Source organism: Rutilus rutilus, assembly GCF_951802725.1.
Source record: "Rutilus rutilus genome assembly, chromosome: 2".
Lineage (NCBI taxonomy): Eukaryota > Metazoa > Chordata > Actinopteri > Cypriniformes > Leuciscidae > Rutilus > Rutilus rutilus.
In genome coordinates, this window is record NC_140210.1 from 12,944,298 (window position 1) to 12,967,902 (window position 23,605).

Here is a 23,605-nt window from a genome sequence, read left to right on the forward strand (position 1 = left end):
AAGTGAACTGGAAAAAAACGCCCCACGCCGAATAGACCAAATGGACAGCTGTCCACAGAGTAAGTGATTATTTTAAACATGACACATGTATAGTAAACTGCTTGTAGCCTTCTCCTCTCTAGTAGTTATACTAAAACTCCTGAGTCAAAAGAACCAGGCTAACTCGGTGAGAGAAATATAGCTAAATTAGCCCTCAGTCATTTCATTTTACAGGTAACGATAACAGCGATTTTTATTTTAGTTTGGTTGTTCATGCTAAACAGGTTGAATTCAACATGAGGTTATACTAGAGGAGGCTAACGTTATTTGAACCGTAGTCTATATACAGCTTCTCAGCATCTATCTTATAACCGAATAAAGACACAGATTAACATAAGGAGGAGTAATAAAAGACAACTTACATGTGCACTTTGTTCTGCCTGTGCTTTGAAAATAGATGGGATGGGACAGCCGTATGTTTCAGACGTAGTACCGTCTTTCTGGGCCCATATTAAATTTTTTCAAAGTAACTTAGTCCTCCGGTGCAAAATGCTCTTTGCAAACACGATACTGTTTGATTTTGTAGAGAGGCGTTGAAGTACAGATCTCCAGAGCAGCTAGCCATTTATTTCTCAGTTCCACATTCGATGGAATTCTGTGAAACATTACATTCGTGTATGTCCTTTGCTTGTTCTCACAACCTTTTGCTACGCAGATAATTACCATGTTTGCTGTAACTGTAGCTGTAACTTCTCAAAATAAACAATCCAAAAGCGAAGACACTCGGTGCAGGTCACGCGTGTTGTTCTTCTGTGTTTTGACTCGTTGCACACCGGTATGTTGACAGAAGTCGTGGGATTTCATGTGTTGCGTGATATCTCTGCGCCCAAGTAGCAGTGCTTCGCCTAAGTAGCCGTGCTTCGCCTGTGCTTCCCCCTAATATAGTCCCAAGTCAATATCTGCCTAAGAAATCACCTAGTGTTAATCTGCATCGCTATTTCTACTCGTTGTGAATACGCAGGCCACAAGAAGTAATTACGTGGGTTTTTTAAAAACTTTTTTTAGCACTTTTACTTAGGACATGCTAGCTGGCAACAAAGGATTCCATTCATTGTGCTAAGCTAAGCTAGCGCCGACCCTGTCAAACTAAAACAATGCATGCACTGAGACAAAAATGCATTTACCCACCTATCTAAATTTATGAAAGAATATGAATAAGCCCTATTTCAAAAAACGGTGGAGTGTTCCTTTAAAAGCACGATATAAATGAAGGTGACTTGACTTGACTTGACTTAGTTTTGATGGGTAGGGTTAGGGTAAGGAGCTAGAGATAGCTTTGTGTCAATGAATGTCCTCACAAAGATAGATGTACAAGAATATGTGTGTGTGTGTGTTTTCTTGTGTTTTAGGTACTTGAATGGTTAATTTCCTATATTGTAAATGAAATCCTTATTTTGAAAAAAACATTTTTTATTTATTTATTAAATATGGTCGCAAATGTATTCATCATTTTTTTAAATGAATATCTGGAATATCAATGGAGAAAATGAATGGGAAATGAATAGGACACATATGCTACTGGGAGTACACTGTTCCTGCTCGAATATCTATGGTAATAACAGGACTTCTCTGATTGGTGGATTGTGCTTCAGGATTTTAGGAAGTGTAGTTTGTCACCAGGAATTCACCAAGAGCTTTTAAATTGTTTTCCTTTTAAATTAATAATTGTAATGAATTGCATTCTTTCTTGTGGACCTACTTTTAAGCTTTTAGTACAGGCATGTTAATACACATTCAGTAATGTGAGTGTAGTTATATACAATGTATGCACAAAATTCATATTAAACTAGCACAAATATTAAATTAGCATTTGTTTTGGTTAACATTGCAAAATAAAGATGTACAAATCCACAGCCAATGCAAAATTAAGTCCACTCCAGTCTTTTTGTTTTAAACACACATTAATCAATGACAATAAAATTATATTTGACAAATTCAAAACCCCAGGTGAATAGGGTAAAAAACTAATAAATATCACTATACTTCACCAGTTGATTGATTGCATTAATAATTGCAAACATTTGTTGTATTACAAGTTTTCTAAAATGCTATGTTTAAATATACAAATTAGGCGTTATCTAATCTGAACATTGGAAGAAGTCAGATTTAAAATTCTTGTTTCATTTTTTGGAGTGAATATTAATACATATTAGTGCATATTAGAGTCAAAGGTTTTTACAGAGGGGATTTTGGATATCTCTTTTTAACACTACACAAATCAGAAAATACTATCAAACAGCCAAAAATAAAATAAAAAATTCGCCTTTTTTGGGGAATAAAATGTTGTGTAAAAACCTTCAGAATATAGATAAGAATAAAACTGTAAAGTTTGGAGTATGTAAGTGTTACTGAAGTGGATATTTCTGGCTCAAGAGGAAAAACTCATTTTGAGAAAACGGCTTTTAAAGATATATACTGTAATTGAAATCTACAGACGCAAATAGATAAAGTGCTCTATACAGTTAAAAGTGTATTTGGGATGTTTTCTGTCCACTAGTCTAAAATACACTATGAAAAGCCAAAAAGCCCGAAATCTCAAAATTGATAGATGCATGAAAATCACTGTTTTTGCCTGTAGTGTCTCACCGTGCCCCCAATTTTATTTCAGTTGTCTACATGTTATCATAGATGTCTTCAGATAGAAGGCACTTTGACACCTCATCAAGAAACTAAATAGAAAAGACTACACTGTCTATTGTAATTACTCTAGAAATTACTAAGTACAAAATAACCTAGCATGTAAAGTACACAATTAGCGATAGTGTGCATTTGTTACCTTAAAGAGATAGTTTACCCATGTTGTTTCCAAACCTGCATTATTTATTCGGTGGAACATAAAATATATTCATAAAATATTCACCTTCATTTTTTAGGACCCTGATTTTCTTCATAATAGCTTCTGTGAATGTTCCCTTGTATGGTACTGTTTCTAATCTTACATTTAAAATGACTTTTGTTAGTGTAAATAAATGTAGCTTATTTCATTGAAGTCAAGAAAATTTAATTATAATTTTGACTTGAATAAAACCAGTTTGTTTATGTTTTTGTCACATGAAGCTCATTAGTGTACCAGACATATCGTTTTAACCAGTGTACTTTGGCTAATTGTTGTGTCACACAACCTAGTGAGCTGACTGCCTTTTTGACAGTGTTATGAACCAGGGTGTCTATGAAAATATTTTGTGTAACTGCTTTTAAATACACTTAATATTGTAATTCATTAATATCTGATACTGTAATGTAAAGAGTTACCAAACAGATAGCGAGAGAAAGCACGCTGTTTCCCGGTGGCGATTGATGAGCATCCCCCTCCCCAGAGCTCCTGGTGTTTCTATAGTAATTTCCAGCCAATGATCAGTTGGTGTCCACATCCCCATCCTCCTCACCTCAGCACCAATCAGCCACACACAGCGACAGGAGACACCTCACCTCCAGTCATCGCTCCACGGACAACAGCCTCAACCCGGACGCCATCACGAACATATACCTTTCCTTCTACTTTTCTTCGCATGAACAATGGCGTTTTGTGCGTAAAGATGGTGTTTGTGTAGTGATCACTCGGCGCGTGTTGTGTATTGTGTATTCATCGCAGTAATGTGCTGCTCTAGTGTCTGGATTGTCTGGTAGGTGATGCTCTTTCATTTTTTTTCTGGCTTAGCGATAGTGGCGCATGCTTTCTGAATGTCCACTTTTTTATTATTTATTTCGGGTGGTTTTGTTGGCACCAGAGTGATTAAATCCCATTATGCAATTTGATATGTGTCTCGGGCTGTAATCGAAGGCACAGTTGTCTACTCTCGACCTCTTTCTGTCTCCTCTGAGTATCGGATATTTCGTATTCTCTGAACTTTGTTTACAGCTTGAACATCGACGTTTTAAAAGCAACTTTTACTTAAAACAAGCGATGATAACAATAGTAAACAAATAATTTGCATCATCAATACAGTGTGGATTGTTTCTCAGAACAGATAAAACTTATTGCGCTTGCTAGTGTAAAGTCATATTTGTTACTCAGTTTTGTTCTTTTTGCCTTTAATAAGGAAGTTATAAAAGAGCATGAGCCTCTTTAACAAACTTAATAAAGAAACATTACTTGCTTCATGTGAGGTCTCAAATGATTAATGACAGGGTCTTAGATGGGTTTCCAGTATTGTCTCTCAGGTGGAAATGTACGATTAAATTTAGATTCAGATGTTCACAGTGCTTTGAATTGCTGTTGTCTTCTTGCTGTGTAGTATAGACAGTCAGTGAGAGATTCTGTAGTAAGGTAATGCAAGAAGAGGAAGATGTGTCTAATGGGCTTTTATCTGTGGCAACAAAACCCAGCCAGACTGGGAGATCGGAAATGGATCCCCCTACACACTACAGTTGTCAAGGTCTGAGACTTGGTTGGAGAGAGCCCAACAAAGCATCTTTGTATCATTGGGTGAATCTTGACAATGTGATTCATTTTTCTACATATTTTCATAAGAACTTGCTTGATGCATGATTACATATATGATTTTGTACGAGACTTCTATAGGTTGAGGCTGCTTATATTTAAGATATTATCGAAAAAAACTTTTTTTTTACGTAAAATGTGCATGAATGTTTTTTTTTTCTCTATTATGATGCTACTTATTTGTAGTGGTCCTATCCTAAAATTACTGTAATTTTACTGTACTAATCTTATGATTTTCACATATGCAAATGTCTGTTTTCTGTTGTTATGCAACATTAAAGTTTCATAGCTACTCTGGTAAGTCACAAGATTAGAATCCCAATTTTATGACTAAAGCAATCAGTAATTCACAATTTTGACGTGTGAATTAAAAAGCTTTCACTAGATTTGAGTGATTTGGAAGTGCCAGATGATGACCAGTAAATGTTTGTCACTTGTATCCGTAATTGTTGTTCTCTTGTTTTAGTGGAGAGGATAAACCAGGATGGTAACGTCTTGTGTCTAACAAGCTTCACCTTGACAAAAACCAACTGCTATCCTCCCCCAAATATTTCTTGTGAGCGCTTGAAACTTAGCAGTCATGTCTAATCTTAACAACGCACTTTGCATTGAAAGTGGCCAAAGCACAGACGTGTCACTCTTGCAAAAGGATAATCTTCAGGACGGTGGATTAAGCCAGCTGTTGGATTACAATGCCGAAATGGAAAGGTACAGGTCGTTTGCAAACTTTTACAAAACTAATGGGGCATTTCCACAGACTGCTAAGATTGCCCGCATAACGACACCAATTTTTCCCAGTGCCAGAATCGGTGTGTCCCCTTGGAACTGTGATAACAGCATGCTCTGGGGAAGGAAATCAGCAGCAATAAACCCTAATAGGACCAGCATGCATAGAAATGACTCCCAAAGGCCGGGGAAACCTGGCGTGCCGCCAGAGACGCTGCAAATGGCAAATAATAATTTCCTCTCTAGCTTATCCCCTGAACACTGCAGACCTTTAGCAGGAGAATGCATGAACAAGCTGAAATGCGGTGCTGCTGAAGCAGAGATAATGAATCTCCCGGAACGTGTTGGAACTTTTTCCGCTATTCCGGCTTTAGGGGGCATCTCATTACCTCCCGGGGTCATCGTCATGACAGCCCTTCACTCCCCCGCAGCCTCAGCAGCCGTTACAGACAGTGCGTTTCAAATTGCCAATCTGGCAGACTGCCCACAGAATAATTCCTCTGCATCCAGCGGAAACCCAGCAAAAAAGAAAAGGAAAAGGTGTGGGGTCTGCGCGCCCTGCAGGAGGCTAATCAACTGTGGAGTGTGCAGCAGTTGTCGGAACCGTAAGACGGGCCACCAGATCTGCAAGTTTCGGAAATGCGAGGAGCTAAAAAAGAAGCCTGGCTCATCACTAGAGGTGAGACGACGGCTCAGACACCACACTCCCCCTCCCTCCCTCCCTCCTTCCCTCCCTCCCTCCCTCCCTCCGTGCACTCAAAAGCATTAACCTTTCCTTCTAGTCACGTTTCTAAGCCCTTGAAAATTGTTTCCATGCCCACCCATGCCTGAACATCCCCCCGGCTTCTCAAATCTGCCTACCCGCCTAGCCTAATTGGCAGTAATTAGGGGTGTTTGTGCGGAGCGCAAGCTGAGCTTGGCTCAGACACCCCTAATTGCTGCCAGTCAGGCTGGGGCTGGAACGCATCCGAACAACCCAGGGCTTGGCTCTGCTCCAAGCTGAGCTGGGAAATGGTTTACAGCAGAGAGCCATCCTTCTCTGCTCTTGGTCATTTTAACCAATTATAGAAACTGTCTCCTGACGAGGCTAGTCGATCTCCCCCACAATGAGAGCAATAGGAAAATTCCTGCTACTGTTCTTCTTTCACACTTGGGATGTGGAAAGTCTAGATTCTCTTCCTGATGTCCTTACACACTGAAAAGAAAATAGCAAAAACAATCAAACGGATTAACCACTTTTTATTATTTCTGACATGAAAGTTCTATAAAATGCACAGGCAGTGATTTATCCATAATTTTGGTCCAAGTAAAATACAAATATAACAGTCCAACAAATACCTTAAACAAAGGCTCTGTTTACACAGGGCATGACCATTTCGTCTTGTGTGAGGTGATGTGGACAGTGCAAAACACAAGTGTAAACAGGTTGCAATGCACCATTATCTGATCTTACACAATTACACATTGGGACACATATGGCCTCGTTTACACTGTCAGTGAAATGTGACCCAATTCCGATTTTTTGCTCATATTTGACACAGATCGGATGTGTTCTATGACAGTGTAATCAGGAAAAAAAAAACGCATGCATTCGGATATTTCGAGATCGGTTTCAGGCCTCATTCATATGTGGAAATAAATCAGATATAAATCGGATATGTGCCAATGCGACTGTCATGTAAACAGGCAGATCGGATTTTCTGAGGCTATCTCCGTGGTTTAATGACGAGAGAAACCCAGACGCGCTTCTGCAAAGGGACGGATGGCCCGACGAAACGTTGTGTCGTCGTAGGAGAGGAATGTAGACAAACATTGACACAACATATCAAAGGTTGACTTGCTCATCCCAAAATTTCGGACCCACTGCTTCTCGTTAAAGCCCGCCACAATAAGCTCCCACCAGTCCTGAGATCTCTCACACACAATAACTGAAGCATATGCACAGGCTGCAATGATGGCACTTTTCGTCCTCCGCCTAATAATCATGGTGATGTTTGGCGAACTTCGCATATATCGCAGAGCTAGCATCAATCATATTTTGCGTTTGTCCATCTGTGCCAGATAATTTAACCCTTTAAGCATGCGCAATGTTTCAGATAGTATGGCAAGTGTAAACACATGAATCGGATATGGGTCACAATTGAAAGAACGTGTAAACGGACTGTCAACAAAATCGGATATAGGCAACAAATCAGAATTGGGCATCAAGACCTGCAGTGTAAACGAGGCCTAAAGGCACATACATTTGTAGTGTAAACGCTAATCATCATCGAATGACTGCCTACTCACCTAATATGCAATCAATGCACAAAAACAAAGGATTAAAAATTGCACATTGACTTGTATGTCTGATGCCAACATTCAGTTTCTTTCCATTCAATAAAATACAATCACAAGTGATACCTAAAGTAATTCTCCACCTGCTAATTAAGTGCATGGAAAGATTTTTTAATAAAGGTTTCTTAAAGTGGTCATATAATTCCATTTTTGTACAAGCTAATATGATTCTTTAGGGTCTAAATTAAAAGTTTGTAATATACTTTAATTAAAAATTCTCATTAGTATTGTAAGAAAACACTAATTTTACCTGGTCAAAAACAGCTCTGTTTTCAGCACGCCGTTTAAGTGCATGTGTCTTTAAATGATAATGAGCTTTGCTCACCCCGCCCCTCTGTTCTGTGCGTACACCGTTTGTAATAACCATAACACAATAACCATAACGCGTTGTTCATTATAAATGTGGGATTATGAATTATATTGAGAACGTCGTACATAGAAAACATGCCGTAATGTACCCTGAGTGTAAACAGCCGCATTCATCGTGAAGCGTGCAAGCGATTTGCAAAGATTAATATAAATATGAATATAAAGGTTAATAAAACGTTACACTCACTTCAGTTATTCTGGAGGTGCAGCAGGAACACGAATAGTTGGTACTGATCCTTTTTTCAGGAGCAGCTTCTTAGCAAAACCAGCTTTATAACGTTACTGACCCTCGTTCGTAAAGCAGTCTGGTGTGTGAAATGATTCGCGCAAACATGAAAGCATTGACGTTGATCGTGGGGAATATTCCCTTCGAAAACAAACTCAGCCACTGCGTCTTCAGCGGTTCGGATTTAGGAACATCAAAATGACTGATGTGTTCGTTATTGCACCCATGAACAGAACACCAAAATCGCTTAGACGCCATTCTGCTCATAGACAGTGCTCCAGTGTATCAACAATGACCGCGCTGGTCCGCGCGGTCTGTGTTGAAACGCTGCTGTCAATCAACAATCATGGGAGGGGCTTAATTTGAGATGGGGGAAAACATATAAGAAGATTAAAAAAAAAACACTGGATGGATTTGTATCATTTTATGATGGTTGTGTACAGGCACTGCCAACACACATTTCAGTACAATCAACTTGTAAAAGTGCATGTACCATTATATGACCCCTTTAAATGTGACCCTGGATCACAAAACCAGTCACAAGTCGCACGGGTAAATTTTTGGCAATGACCAACAATACATTGTATGGGTAAAACTTATCGAATATCCAAAAATCATTAGGATATCAAGTAAAGATCATGTTCCGTGAAGATATTTAGTAAATTTCCTACCATAAATATATAAAACATTTATTTTTGTGAGTGAATGCAGCACAATCACGAGCATAAATGGACAACTTTAAAGGCGATTTTCTCAATGTTTAGATTTTTTTGCACCCTCAGATTCCAGATTTTCAAATAGTTGTATCTCGACCAAACATTGTCCTGTCCTAACAAACCATACATCAACGGAAAGCTTATTTATTCAGCTTTCAGATGATGTATACATCTTTAACTTAATTAAAAAAAATATTTACCCAAGTGACTGGTTTTGTGGTCCAGGATCACAAATGTGTTGACTTGTGTGCAGGTTAAGGTTGCATGTGAATACAGTTTGTTACATGTGTTTGGTGTTGTAACAGCAAGGATAATGTTGTTCTACTTTCTTCTCATTACTTTACCATGAATGTACAGGCCAAGTTGCTAATATTTCCAATTAAAATTTAAGCAGTGCTCCTCTATGGCACTTTTCAAAATATTCAGTCTTTAAATATCCTGTCAGTTTGGCTGACCATGCAGTGGCAGACGTGTTCTGGTATGAAAACCTGATTGAAAACTTTTTTTGCTTTTCCATTTGGTGCCTCTTATGGAACAGAGGTTACAGACTTCACCTTAAGTGTATTCATATGTCTTAAATGAAGAAATTATGGCAGTTTTAATTTTTTTTGTATGGGATTCTGGGTTGTGGAATACTGTTCTGTCCTGTAGAATACAGTTTTGAGTTCTGTAGCACAAACGTCCTTGGTGGAAGTTTTAATGACCATGTTACTTTAGGTGTAGATGGACTGATACAGAGATGAATCTATCTAGATCTAGAAGGGTACAAAGGTGTAGATATCATGTTCAGTGACCATTATTAGAAATATAGATTGGGGAGCTGTGGAAGACAAAGACAAAAAACTATAATAACTGTATATATGTTCATATTTTAAGTAAATCCTTCAAATGCTAATCATTTGATCAAAAATGATAGTCAAGACTTTTACATTCTTATAAAGAAATATTTTTTTTAAATTAAGGACAACTGTTTTCAAAATTGACAATAAGCATATTTGAATGAGTTCTGAAGAATCATGTGACACTGAAGACAAGTAATGACTGTTGAAAATTTTGCTTTGCCATCACAGGAATAAATTACATAATATGTTCAAATAAAAAACAGTTATTTTAAATTGTAATAACACTTCATATTATTACTGTTTTTACTGTATTTTTGATCAATTAAATATAGGAGAAACCTGATCACATTTATTTATAATGCTGAGGTTATGTTTTTTTTTTCTCCGTCCGTGATAGGTCTTTATAGACTCTTTGTTGTTGTATTCAATGTGTGAGGTATGATCAGAGTTTGCTGTAAGACTGATTTGCATCCTCTGCCCACACACAGTTCCTTCATTAATTTATATTGAGCCAACATGTGTAATGACCAGTATAGGAGAACCATGTGTCTTTACACAAGCATCTGCAGACACATTCAAACTAAGATACACTCTTTTTTTTATTTATAATTGACTTGCTCCCAATAAGCCTATACGAACAGATACATAACCCACAAACACACATATGTAGAACCAGCTGATTGGACCTTTTGCTGCTAACAAATGATAAACTCACAGTAAGCAGCTGGATGTTGCTGTCAGTGTTTTGCACCTGGGAATCACCCTGAACTAATTATATCTTAAGCGGCAGTGGAAAATGCAAATTAGAATTTTACTTACACCCCTGAAATCGGAGAGCCAATTTAATCTAATACCGCCTTTAATTTAGCACGCTAATGCAAGACCCCGGAGGATTACCCTGTGTCACTGCTCTGCTGTTTCTCTCTCTCTCTCTCTCTCTCTCTCTCTCTCTCTCTCTCTGCCACCAGAATGGATTAGTCTAGCAGAGTCATCTTATCTTTTCTAACATTTCCTGAGCTTCCTTTGGGTCCAGTAATGCTCCAGGTTAGTCAGACAGTTTGAGCATAGGTTTTGTGTTGGAATTTTTTTTAAAGATGTTGATCAAGAGGCTGTGTGCTTACATAAACCAGGATCTATATTGGAAATTGATTGGTTTTACTTTTATTTACAGTAATATGTCACATGTAATGTCTGTTTAGGACATGAAGCAACTGATAATTTTCTGTCATCGTGAAAACATGAACACTTCTGTATAGTGTGTAAGGCAAGCAAAAATTGCTGCTTTTTATGGTAATGCGTGAGGAGAGATTTAGTAATACAACAGGGCTTTTCATCTTAGTGATTATGAGAGGTACCACAGCTTAAATGCTGCATAAATTATAGATTATTTTTGCTTGAGGAAATTAAAGAATTTTGTTTGTTCTATGAATTGGACCATTTTTGTATCATTTATTCACAAACATGTCATTAAAAACCAAACATATAGTATGCACAGTACATAACACGTTCAAAATATCACAAAAAACAGAAACAGACTAAAATTGAAAGTGATGGTTCACCCAAAAATCGGGGTCGCTATAATCGCTATAAACCTGAATGATTCTTTCTTCTGTGGAAAATAATAGAAGATATTTTGAGAAAGGCCTCAGTGTTTTTTAAATGATCACCAAACCAATATTCTTGTGTTCTGCAGAAGTATGAATAAGAATGCATACAGGTTTGGAATGACATGAAGATGAGTAAATTATGACACTGAAATATGTACTATATTCAAACCAATGTGATTGATCTAGAGTACCAATGGCGTTTAGCATCACTGACAATACTTCCTGGCATGGTACTTTTGAAGCAGTAGATTTGGAAGATAGCGCAAAATGAAGTAAAATGTAAAGCTGGAAATGTTCCCCTCCACCACAATTTTCAAATCTTACAAATACAAATTGTAATTTGTGGAGAGGTTTGCAGTGGTGGATACAAATCAAGTAGGCCCTACATGAAAAGGGTAAAAGTACAGATACCCCAATAAAATTGCCAGTCTCTTGCTCAAAATCCTTAGTTCATCTCTCAAAAGTAAATATATGTGTCAATGAACATGTCAGTGCCATCAGAATGACAAGTCCTTGTGTCATTGTGTACGGATAAGACAGTCAAATCGCTCAGTCATGTTGTCAATAAAACACTGCACTCTGTTAGTATTACCTGATGTAAACTATGGCAACAGTTTGGATGACAGTTACTGTATTGAAATGTACAAAGCTGCATTTCTTCTGTATGCCATATATCCATTTCAAAAGTACAAATTTACATACTACTGTATGTGAGTTATTGATTGAAAGAGACTGGATAGGATTCACACTTACACTTTTACTAGTGGTCTAATAAAAAAATTCTCATTGGTTGATCTATATTCTCTTCATTAGTGAAAGTATACGATGAACTAATGACTAGATGTTTTGAGGGGTAAGACTATTGCACAGAGAACTATTTAATACATTTTGAGCAACATGGCATTAGCAACTGATAATGTAGGAAACCGCAGACAATTGTACATAATCAACTGCAATAATGTACCAAAGCAATCACAGCTTGTTCAAAAGAATGAGAAACTGCTTTTATGATGTCCACAAGTGACTAGATGATGTGGAGGTTGAACAAGTAGTTTTGAGAATTTCATTTCTGATCTGAGAAATGCACCAAAGCGACTGAGAAAAACTGTAATTTGGATTTTTTGGATGGGCATAAAATTCGGCATTAGTAACTTGCTTTTCACGCCATCACTCAAGCCAAATGTTCAGTGCGATTTGTGAACCGATTCAACAGATTAACTGAAAAGAATCAGGTCATTCAAGAATCGGACACCACTATCAAGTCGCAGAGCGGGTGGCGATTTCTTCAGTTTCAAATAAATGTTATTATTAAATTTAGTGGAGTAAAAAGTACGATATTATGCACTGGAATGAAGTGAAGTAAAGGTTTATAAAAAAAAAAATACTTTGGTACTGTCTACCACTGGGTTTCTGTTTTTATTTTCGGCAAATATTTTCCACCAGTTCTGTCGCCCAAAATCCCAGCGCTCTACACAATGTGCTACAACATTGTTGCTGAATGTATTGTTTTTGCTTGTGCTACCAATTAAGACCGAAACGTAATCGGACATGCCTGGCCTGTGCCCTTACCGTGACGCCTGCCATCTCCTCTGACCTGGCTTGATTTAACATCTCCAGTTCACTGGCGAAAGCAACTCATTATCATTGGCCGTTTCTAGGATGGGGAGGGGTGGCGGATCATTGGAGGATGGTCAGGGTGAAAGTGTAGGTGCTGGGAACGTTAATGTGTGGCACTTTAAATTTTAAACAGGTGACTGTAAATAATTGATAGCTAGCTCTGGCTGAGAAGTTAAATGGTTCCCCCATCATTGCAGTGACCTGTTTGTGAGGAAAGTCAACGCATTTACATTAAGGGCATAGATAATATGCCAACATTTCATATATTTTGTTCCACATTTCAGTAACATTTACTGATTCAGTTATTGGTACACTTAAAAAACCCTAATGACAGAAAAAATACTTTTGACAAATTTGAAAAATTGTGTCACGTGAGATCAAGGCTCATAATACCCTTGTGAAAAAAAAAAGTACACTTTAGAACACTTTAAAAAAGAGTACTTGAGACAGAAATTATATACTTTAAAAGTATATACTTAAATGCAAACTGAATGTTATGTTTTTGGACATATTAATCGCAATTAAATGAAAATTTATTATAGTTTAAATTGATCTTAAATGCAATTCGTATTTAAGAATGTTAGAAGATTAGAATGTTTTTTTGAACAATTAAAGTAGGACGTAAGTATATATTTATGTAATTTCATTATTACTTCTTTTGTCTTTGAAACATGGTTAAAGTGTACTGCTGAATGTACTGATAAGCATTTATGGTAAACTAAAATGACATAAAATGCCAGTTTTAGACAGTCTCATTCTGAGCTGAAATCTTTTGCATTACTTGATGCTGAATCCAACACTACTGTTGCTCAATAACCATTTACTCATTTTATCATTTTAATCACACTATATCTCAGCACACTATACAGCATGGAAGACTGTGATATGGTCAAATACTTGAGTCTCCTCTGAATTTCCGTATTACATATTTGGGTATGAACAATGCACTTAAAAATAGGATGTGCAGGATTTACTTTGAAACAGTTTTCACTCAGAAAATACTAGTAACTTTCACAAATAATTACAAAGAAATGGCAAGTAAGACATTTTTAAGTAGAAAGACTGAAATAGTATTTTCTTTTTAAACGTACAAAATTTTTTACATTATGGGGACAAATTAAAAGAATATTGCTTTGGGGTATTTCCGATTGAAACAAGAAGTCTGGGCAAGGCATATTGAAGAGCTCGTCCCTTTTTTTAAATAGCCAGTCGCATTTCGTTTGCATTACAGACCAGCAAATATGCATTTGACAGCTTGTAACAGCCACAATTGTATTAAAAATTAAGTTGTATTTAATATGAAACTGATATTTAGTAATAGTTATGATGTGCAGTTTGAAAATCTTAAAATTCAGGCTGGTGGGTGGCACCAGTGTTGTTTAATCTGCTCATTAGCGCTGTTTGTAATGGCTGTCTAACCATTTCTCCTTATATTCACCTCCATAACTTAATAAAATACAGCACTCTGTGTAGAATTCAAATGGGTCCGATAAGTTTTGTGGTCTGCACCAACTCTTGCATATGACCTGTTTTGAGTTATCATGTCTCTGGACCGGAACACACTGTGTGTGCACTGTGCACATTCACTAGTACATATACATAGTAAATGTGACAGATTTCATAAGCAGCTTTAGTGTCTTGTGTAATGCAGGGGGCTGGAGGCTTCAGATTCTAGAGACCATTTGATTGGACAAAAAATCCGATGACAAGTTGAAGTGCAGAATGATGTCATTAAAATTGTCGATCTGTACTGCTGTTTGAGAGAAACTGTACATTTTTAGTTCATATATCTTGTAAATGATAGTGTTGTCATTGTTTTGGAGCAAACCAGTTTATGGTTAATCTTAAGGCTAACATACTAATAATAAAAGCACCAAAACATCCATTTCATGGTGTCTTTAACTGATTTTTTGGTTGTCTTTTATTTGTCCTAGTGGTCTATCCTCCTGAGACCCAGACATTTTTTTTGTTTTTTTTCACGTCATCACATCAGAAACAAATGGTAAAAAAAACATTCTTTGAAAGATTATATTTTATTCATATGTTATGCTATGTCCTCTGTAATGGACACCAGGACTCAGTTGTTTAAAAAATAAAATGACATGAAATTATATGTATAGGCAAAACCAATGGGATTTTTTTTTATTTTTTTTTTATCACCAATACATTTTGGGGTTTCAGGATTTATCTGAACTAAAATTTGTATAAAGATGATTCTCAACTATGTCATGAAAGATATAATGGAATGAATTGATACACCATTTGTGGGTAAAATGGCCATAAACTAATATTCCCATTCAATGCAATGTATCACTGTATAATGTGCACATTAATGTGTTCTTGGAGCAACATTTAATGAAAAAATAAGTGTAATAATTGGAGTAATAATTAGCAACATTTTAATAATAATATCTAATATTTCATAGGAATATTGATGTATAATTTATTTCCATATTCACTTGTTGTGTCTCCCAAAATACCTGATAAACATGATTTACGTCCTGATGTCCTCTTCAGTGGACATGTATGAAATCAATGCCCTGTTCTGTAACAGAGAGTCATTTTTTTAGTTGAAACCCCATAACGTTTTCCTGAGATGTTGGTTTATGAAATACAATTTGAAAAGTAGTCCGATTTAAATTATGATTACAATATATTATCATATTTCCATAAGAAGGCTACATTGGATCACTAAATTAATGTCAGACATTTTTAAAGACCAAGGAGAAGTTGTTTTCACGGTGAAACCACCAAACATTTGGTGTCTCTGAAAAGCCCTGAATGTGCTCTTTACAGGACACCCAGGTTGTGACATGTGACATGTTTGGTGTCAGAGAAATTCTCTAAAATATAATGTCTACTACAGTGGACAAAAGTCTATTCCTGGGTCCCAGGAGGCTATACTGAAATATACTGGTGTATATATATTTTTTGTTCCTTTTTGTCAAATGAGTGGAAAAAAGTGTAATTCTACTTGTGTTGTTGTGTCATGTCTTATCTTTATTTCTGAGTGTCTGTTAAATACAGTATAAGGTTATGATTGCATGTGCTGATTCTGTAAAACTTCATTGAATGGGACAGTGATGGGACTATACAAAGGATGTTTGGGTCTTTAATGTTTATGTATTGTGTTTTTGTTGATATTGCTTAGACTACTGTATGTAAGGAATCCCCTATTTGTATTCTTAGTCTTCTTGATTCTGTAAGAGGTCAAATAAATAAATGTCAATTTTTTGTGGCTTTTTAGCGCATCATTGTCTATGTTTTTTTCCTGGTCTCTAAAAACATACATAAATTAAAATGACATTCTTGGATTCAATCCCAACAAACCCTTGAATGATGTTAGTGGTTCATGCTGGACTGTTACTGGCTGGCTCAAGAAATGTATCTTCTTCCGTGTATGGTTGCTCTGTCTTTAACAGAAACATTTAGTGGTGTGATGTCTGTGGTTGTTATGTATATATATATATATATATATATATATATATATATATATATATATATATATATATGAAGAGTTCAGATGCAAAAGCCTCTAAGTGCCATCTAAAAAATGTATTATAGAATGATAATTTTTATCAAGCTCGTATATTTAAGTTCAATAATTTCACTTAAATGGCAATGCAAATTACCTATTAATTGTCATTTAAGTGAAATTACTTAAAGGGATACTCCACTTTTTTGGGAAATAGGCTCATTTTACAACTCCCCCAGAGTTAAACAGTTGAGTTTTACCGTTTTCGAATCCATTCAGCCGATCTCCGGGTCTGGCGGTACCACTTTTAGCATAGCTTAGCATAGATCATTGAATCGGACAGGGCCATTAGCATCTCTCTCAGAAAAATGACCAAAGAGTTTCAATATTTTTCCTATTTAAAACTTGACTCTTCTGTAGTTACATCGTGTACTAAGACCTAAGACCGACGGAAAATGTAAAGTTGCGATTTTCTAGGCTGATATGGCTAGGAACTATACTCTCATTCCTGCGTAATAATCAAGAAACGTTTCTGCCGTACCATGAGTCCAGCAGGCGTAATGATATGACGCAGCGCCTGAAAATAGGTCTAATAGGTTAGACAAACTTAGTCCCAGTCACGTTGGAAGTTACCGAGCTGGGGATTATTTTCAGGCGCTGCGTATCCCTTTAACTTAAATATACAAGCTTTATAAAAATGATCATTCAAGAAAAAAAATTCAGATGGCACTTAGAGGCTTTTGCATCTGAACTCTTCATATATATATATATATATATATATATATATATATATATATATAGGATAGGATAGGATAGGATAGTATAGGATAGATTTTATTGTCCCGAAGGAAATTTGTCTTGAGCCCTATTCGGACGGGATTAACTTTACAAGGGTAGATGGAGTAATGTAATTTTACCACAGGACGTCTGTAATATTAATGGCCAATTCACAGGGGATAATATATCTCAGTAAAACTAGCAGAAGTGGGAGGGCTAACTCGATTTGCGCATCGCCGTCACCCTCCTGTCGTCATGTGCGTATTACGTTGCTTCCTGATATCACGTGCGCAAACACATATAACCTATATTTATATATATAAAACAGTTAAGTTTCGGTCGAACAATGTATTAATTAACTTCAGATTGGATTGTGTTGATAATAGGCACTTACCTAACGCTAAAAGATGTTTCGTGCCTCTAACAAGTGCTTTAGATCTTCTTTCTAATCTGAATGGTATGTGGAAAACACTTGAGTTTTGCCACAGACTTGTCCCAGCGTCTAGAACGCAACTGAATACTTTTTCAAGCATCTCCATACTTGATAAACTGCGGAAAACTCCTTTTAAACGGGAAATGACAAAATATTTACGTACAAATTTACAGCGGTCTATTCGCACGGGATTAGTTTACCTGAGGTAATTTTTACGGACCTTTTTACTGAAGGTAAAAGTCGCCGTAATCTTTACTGACATTGTCCGTAATGATTACTGAGATGACACATCACAGGACTAAAATCACAGAGAAGCTCTGGTAATTATTACTTTACCCCACCTCTCACCCTCTTGTCCCATCCGAATAGGGCTCTAGACACATACAATACAGTGTCTGCTTTTGTACAAGTAATATAATACATACACACAGTACATACACAGGCTGTCACCTATACACACACATGTACACACACACACAATACTTACAGTACATACACAGACTACCATCAACCAACCAATTGCACACTGCCCGTCGTAAAACACACCTGTAATCATCATAATGGTCAAAATTAAAGTTCCCGGGGAAAGGAGACTGCACCCTGAGGTGGTGGAGTCGATCTGGAGGGAATTCGGAGAACACACACTGTCCGTTCTGGTTTTCACTCACGCATCCAGCTCCTCTAGGGCTGGGTGCCATGGTACAGGCGTGGCCGAGGCGGCGTCTGTACGCATTTCCCCCGATCGCTCTGCTCCCAGGGGTTCTAGAGAGGTTCCGTACTGGCCGGCCGAGTTTGGTTTTCAGACATAACATTGCTTCTAGCAGGCCCTCCATGGCAGATTCCAATCAGGAGAGACCTTCTATCTCAGGCCGAGGGCTAAATACATCACCCTCGGCCGGAGCTGTGGAAGCTATGGGTCTGGCCCCTGAGGGGGACCAACTTGTTAGTGCTGGTCTCTCAACTGAGGTTGTTGAGACCATCTTAAACTCTAGAGCTCCATCCACATGGAAACTTTACGCTTTAAAGTGGAATGTGTTCACTTTATGGTGCAGAGAACATCAGCTGGACCCAGTTAACTGCCCAGTGGCTTCAGTGCTGGAGTTCCTCCAAGGTCGTTCCTCCAAGGTCGTTTCTCTGATGGGCTCTCCCCATTCACACTTAAGGTCTATGTGGCGGCCATAGCTGCCTTCCACACGCCTTTAAGTGAGGGCCCTATGGGGAGGCACCAACTAATCATTTGTTTCCTTCGTGGTGCTCAGAGGATGAGGCCTGTCGTCCTGTTTGGGACCTGGTAGTGGTTCTCAAAGGGTTATCCCTGGCACCCTTCGAACCCATTGACGAGGTGTCAGAAAGTGGCCTTCCTGCTAGCTATCACATCCCTCAAAATAGTTGGGGACTTGCAGGCGCTATCTGTTGCTCCCTCTTGCCTTGAGTTCACTCCTGGAAGAGTAAAGGCCATTCTCCACCTTAGGCTGGGCTACATGCCTAAGGTGCCATCTAATGTGGCATGGTCTGTGATTCTGCAGGCTTTTCATCCTCCACCACATGTGTCGACTGATCAAGAGAGGCTACATTTACTATGCCCTGTCTGAGCCTTGGAGGCCTATGTACATAGGTCCTCGGGCTGGAGGAAGTTGGAACAGCTGCTTGTGTGGTTTCACATAAAAAGGGTTCCCCTGCCTCTAAACATACCATTAGCAGGTGGATTATGGAGGTTATTTCTTAAGCGCATGAGATGCACGATTTTCCTTCGCAGATTGGCATCTTCTAAAGCCCTGCTATCAGGGGTTTCCCTTCAAGAGGTCTGCAATGCTGCTGGCTGTGCCTCCCCACACACTTTTATATTATAGCCTGTATCTGCCCTCCACGCCATGTTCTCATGTATTTCGTTCCTCAACGCAGCGTGAGAAGGGAACGAGATGTTCCGTCCCTTTGCCACACCTCCTGAGTGCCTGAGAACGACTTGCTTTGACCAATCAGAAGCTGACGCTGTTATGAGCCGGCGTCCCTTTATAGCTTCCGCTCCGACGTCACATGTAACGTCATGAGCAACACCAATCGAGATTGGACTAGTTCCATACGTGCTTCAGACGCTATCATGTTGGAGGCGTTCCCCAAAGTGTCGTCTTCGCTGCAGCGTCTCGTTCCCTTCTCAGGGACCGAGGGTTACAGTAACCCAAGACCTTTTTTGACCTTTTTTTTTTTAATAGGTGTTTTTCACATAACACCTAAACACCTAAACTTCACATAACACCAAAAACCCTGAAAAATCACGAATGAAAGAAACTAACACTTTAAAGTTGAAAAATTACCTATAATACATATATACAAGTCTTTTTTTGTGACATGGGGTTGCAAAGTTTTCATTTAGGACACTTTTTTTCATACACACACTCACATACAAATGCATGCATACATAGGCATGCAAACATACACATGCACACACCACATGCTAAGATACGTGAAAGAGTAACGGCCAATCGCCTCCCAAGTTTCATTAAAAATCATCCCAATCCCCTCTTCTGCTGTATACCACTTTTTGCCATGTATTTGTTTGTTTCTTTTATTATTTTATGCAATCCAAAACACTCTAACCTGCCTCGCTTCGTATCTTTCTGTTCAAATCCTTCCTTCCCGCTCTACCAGAAAGCTGCTGTCATTTGCTGACGGAAAGCATGAAATTACCGTAATAAGCCATATATTGCCGAAAAGCGCATGTTGTCTACTGTCAGGGGCAATTTGAATGGTTTTGATAATGCAAACGGTTAAAGAGTTACGGTAAAATGAATACAGCTTGCTGGTATGTGTGGGCGACACATCCGGTTGAAAAGGGTTAAGTATTCACTTTGTTACAATAAATACAAGTCTTGCTCAAACAGGTTTGCAGTGTCAAATATACTTTCCCACATGTAAGTGGCTACAAACGAAAGGAAGCCACCACAATATAGTATATGTGACCTGTGGTGGGAAAATTAGTCAGAATGCGCACAGACTAATTACGAGCTACAGGCAAAACAAGTGAAATATGTCAGTTTTGGTCGAATTTAAAATTTTCACAAAAATTTGTTCATTAAGCCCTATATTAGCGATCCCAATGTTCCAAATAGTAATTAAACATCTTTTTATCTTTATTTGTATGTTTTTTGAGAGTTGTACCTTTCTAAATCTTTATAATCCATGAAAAATTGCAGTTTTCTCTGCTACTGGTGCTTCTCCTCAGCACAAGTTTGGCATCATTGTACAGCGCAGCATTCCAACTTTGTGAATATTCGTAGCGAATTCTCGATAGCATGAGAACCAATGAATTGTGATTTTCAAATCCATGCTTATGTAAACAGCTTGTTCCAATAACACCTTCAAAACCCCCTGTGCGGTAGCGCATTGTGGTATCATGGAAGTGCGAAACACAAAAAGTAAACACGGCAGAAATGTAAAATTTTCAAGCTTTAAATTTAATATTTCGTCGATATATGCCTGTTTTGTGGAGTAAGAGTCAGTGGCTAATGCTTTAAATGGACTGTGGTTTGCGAATCTTGTTTGCAATTGACATGGCACATTTTGCACAACTTATTAATGACTAGTCAAGTCAAGTCACCTTCATTTATATAGCGTTTTTAACAAAATGAATTGTTTCAAATCAGCTTTACAGTGATAATAGGAAATAACAGTAACAGAGATTGTTTTGGCTTTAGTTAGTTTTGATTGATTGATTCACTTCCGTTGCGAAGATCATTAGTTATTAACTTTGGGGCCGCTAACACAACACCGTTTTAACAGAAAACCTTCAATGCGCTCCAGCCGCCCATCCGCACAAAACAGTGCCTGGTGGCTCGAGAACTTGGAATAGGTTCCAAGGTGCAAACAATTATCAGTTATCTCTGCGCAAACCTACGCAACCTCAGCGCAAACCTCTATCACGTGTTCAGTCCATATCAACCCTCAACAAACTACTTGTCTGGCCTTAAAAATGTATAATACAGAATTATTTATCGTGTCCGCGTAGCCACGTGGTGACTCTGTACAGATAAAATGACAGCATTACTTTCTGGTATGTCTGAGTTTTTTGGGTTACTATTGTGCTGAAGAGTAGAGCCTATGGTTAGGTTGACAATTGGTCGAACACCATTAAGACTATAATTACTTTATTTAAAAAGTAATGGATATGCCCTCTTCAGCACAGTGATAGTTTCTTTGCTAAATTCTACTATTGTTAACTAGCTATATATCTATTTGTTATGAAGTGTATTACTGAATATGAAATTATATACACTTAGATATATAAGTATAATATATGAAATAATATGAAAGCAAATATATGAAAGCGGCAATTCACAATTTACACAATATATTATTCTGTATATTTTCTAGTATACAGTAAAATCATTTAATATATTGATTATTCATATACAGTGGTGGTCAGAATTAATGGCACCCCTGTACGGTGTACATTTTAGGACATCCTCAGACCTCAGACATATGAAGACAGGGCATCATGCCTCAGACTAAAAGGCCTTTTAGTCTGAGTCCATTTCGTCTGATGCCTTTTAGTCTGAGTCCGTTTCGTCTGATGCCTTTTAGTCTGAGTCCGTTTCGTCTGATGCCTTTTAGTCTGAGTCCGTTTCGTCCGATGCCTTTTAGTCTGATGCCTTTTTGTCTGAGGCTGTTTCATCTGATGCCTAATTGTACGAGACCTGACACCTGACATTGTTTTTCCTGAGACCTGAAGCTTTTCAGTCTGAGGCGCGATGCCGTTTTGTCCAATGACTGAAGCCTTTTAGTCTGAGGCATGATGCCTTGTCTTCATACTGTATGTCTGAGGTCTGAGGATGTCCTAAAATGTACACCGTACCCCTGGTAAATATGATAAAAAATAAGTCTCCGCCATGGCTGCCCGAAGGGTCATCTCCGCCCTGGCTGCCTGCTCAGCCTGATCCGCCATGACCTTCTGTCCGGCCGGTTCCGTCCCTCCCTCCCTGTCATCGTCATCGTCATCGTCATCATCGTTCATCAGTGTCTGTATTTAGTTCCCTATGTTCAGTCAGTCTTGGTCCGTTCTCGTCTGAGTCATGTAGTCATCGTCTAGATTACGTCGTGTTTGGTGTATTTAAACCTTCTGCCTGTATGTGCCTATCAGAGTGAGTTAGTAAAACGTATGTATTGGAGCCATTGGCCTCTTTGTCTTCAACCTACACCACACCCTGACAGTAAAAAAATTAATCTGCATTGTTTATCCTTTGATCTTTCATTCAAAAAAATAGCAAAAATCTAACCTTTCATTGAAGTAAAAGAATGGAAAGTGGGGGTTAAATCACATTATAAAATAAATGCTTTTCTCCAAAACACGCTGGTCACAATTATTGGCTCCCTGTTATTAAATACTTTTTGCAACCTCCTTTTGCCAAGATAACATATCTGAGTTTTCTTGTATAATGCCTGATGAGTTTGGAGAATAACTGATGAGATCAGAGACCATTCCTCCATACAGAATCTCTCCAGATCCTTCAGATTCACAAGTTCATGTTGGTGCTTCTTCTGTTCAGTTCACCCCTCTCATTTTCTATAGGGTTCAGTTTAGGGGACTGGGACGGTCATGGCAGAAGCTTCATTTTTGTGTTGATTTTGATGTTTGTTTTGGACCGTTGTCCTGATGGAAGATCCAACCATGGCCCATTATAAGATTTCTAGCAGAAGGCGTCAGGTTTTGATTTTTGATCTGTTGGTATTTGCTAGAATCCATAATACCATGTATCTGAACAAGATGTCCAGGACCTCCAGCAAAAAAATAGGCCCACAACATATAAGATCCAGCAGTATATTTAACTGTAGGCATGGGGTACTTTTTATCCCTGTTTGCATCAAACACATCTGGTGGGTTTGCTGCCAAAAAGCCCTTTTTTGTTTCATCTGACCATAGAATCCAGTCCCTTTTGAAGTTCCAGTCGTGTCTGACCACTGAATATGCTGAAGTTTATTTTTGGAGGAGCAGGGAGGATTTTTCTT

General features: G+C 38.0%; 1 protein-coding gene across 1 annotated transcript in view; it reads left to right on the top strand.

Moving 5' to 3' along the window:
• Positions 1–3,442: 3,442 nt before the first annotated feature.
• The window catches only part of cxxc4 (CXXC finger 4), a 35,359-nt gene continuing 15,196 nt past the window's right edge, over positions 3,443–23,605 (top strand). The window contains exons 1-2 of the mRNA XM_084402925.1: positions 3,443–3,662; positions 4,947–5,885. Coding sequence (XP_084259051.1) covers positions 5,061–5,885 — 825 coding nt within the window. The 5' untranslated portion in view covers positions 3,443–3,662; positions 4,947–5,060. The remainder of the gene's footprint in view (positions 3,663–4,946; positions 5,886–23,605) is intronic.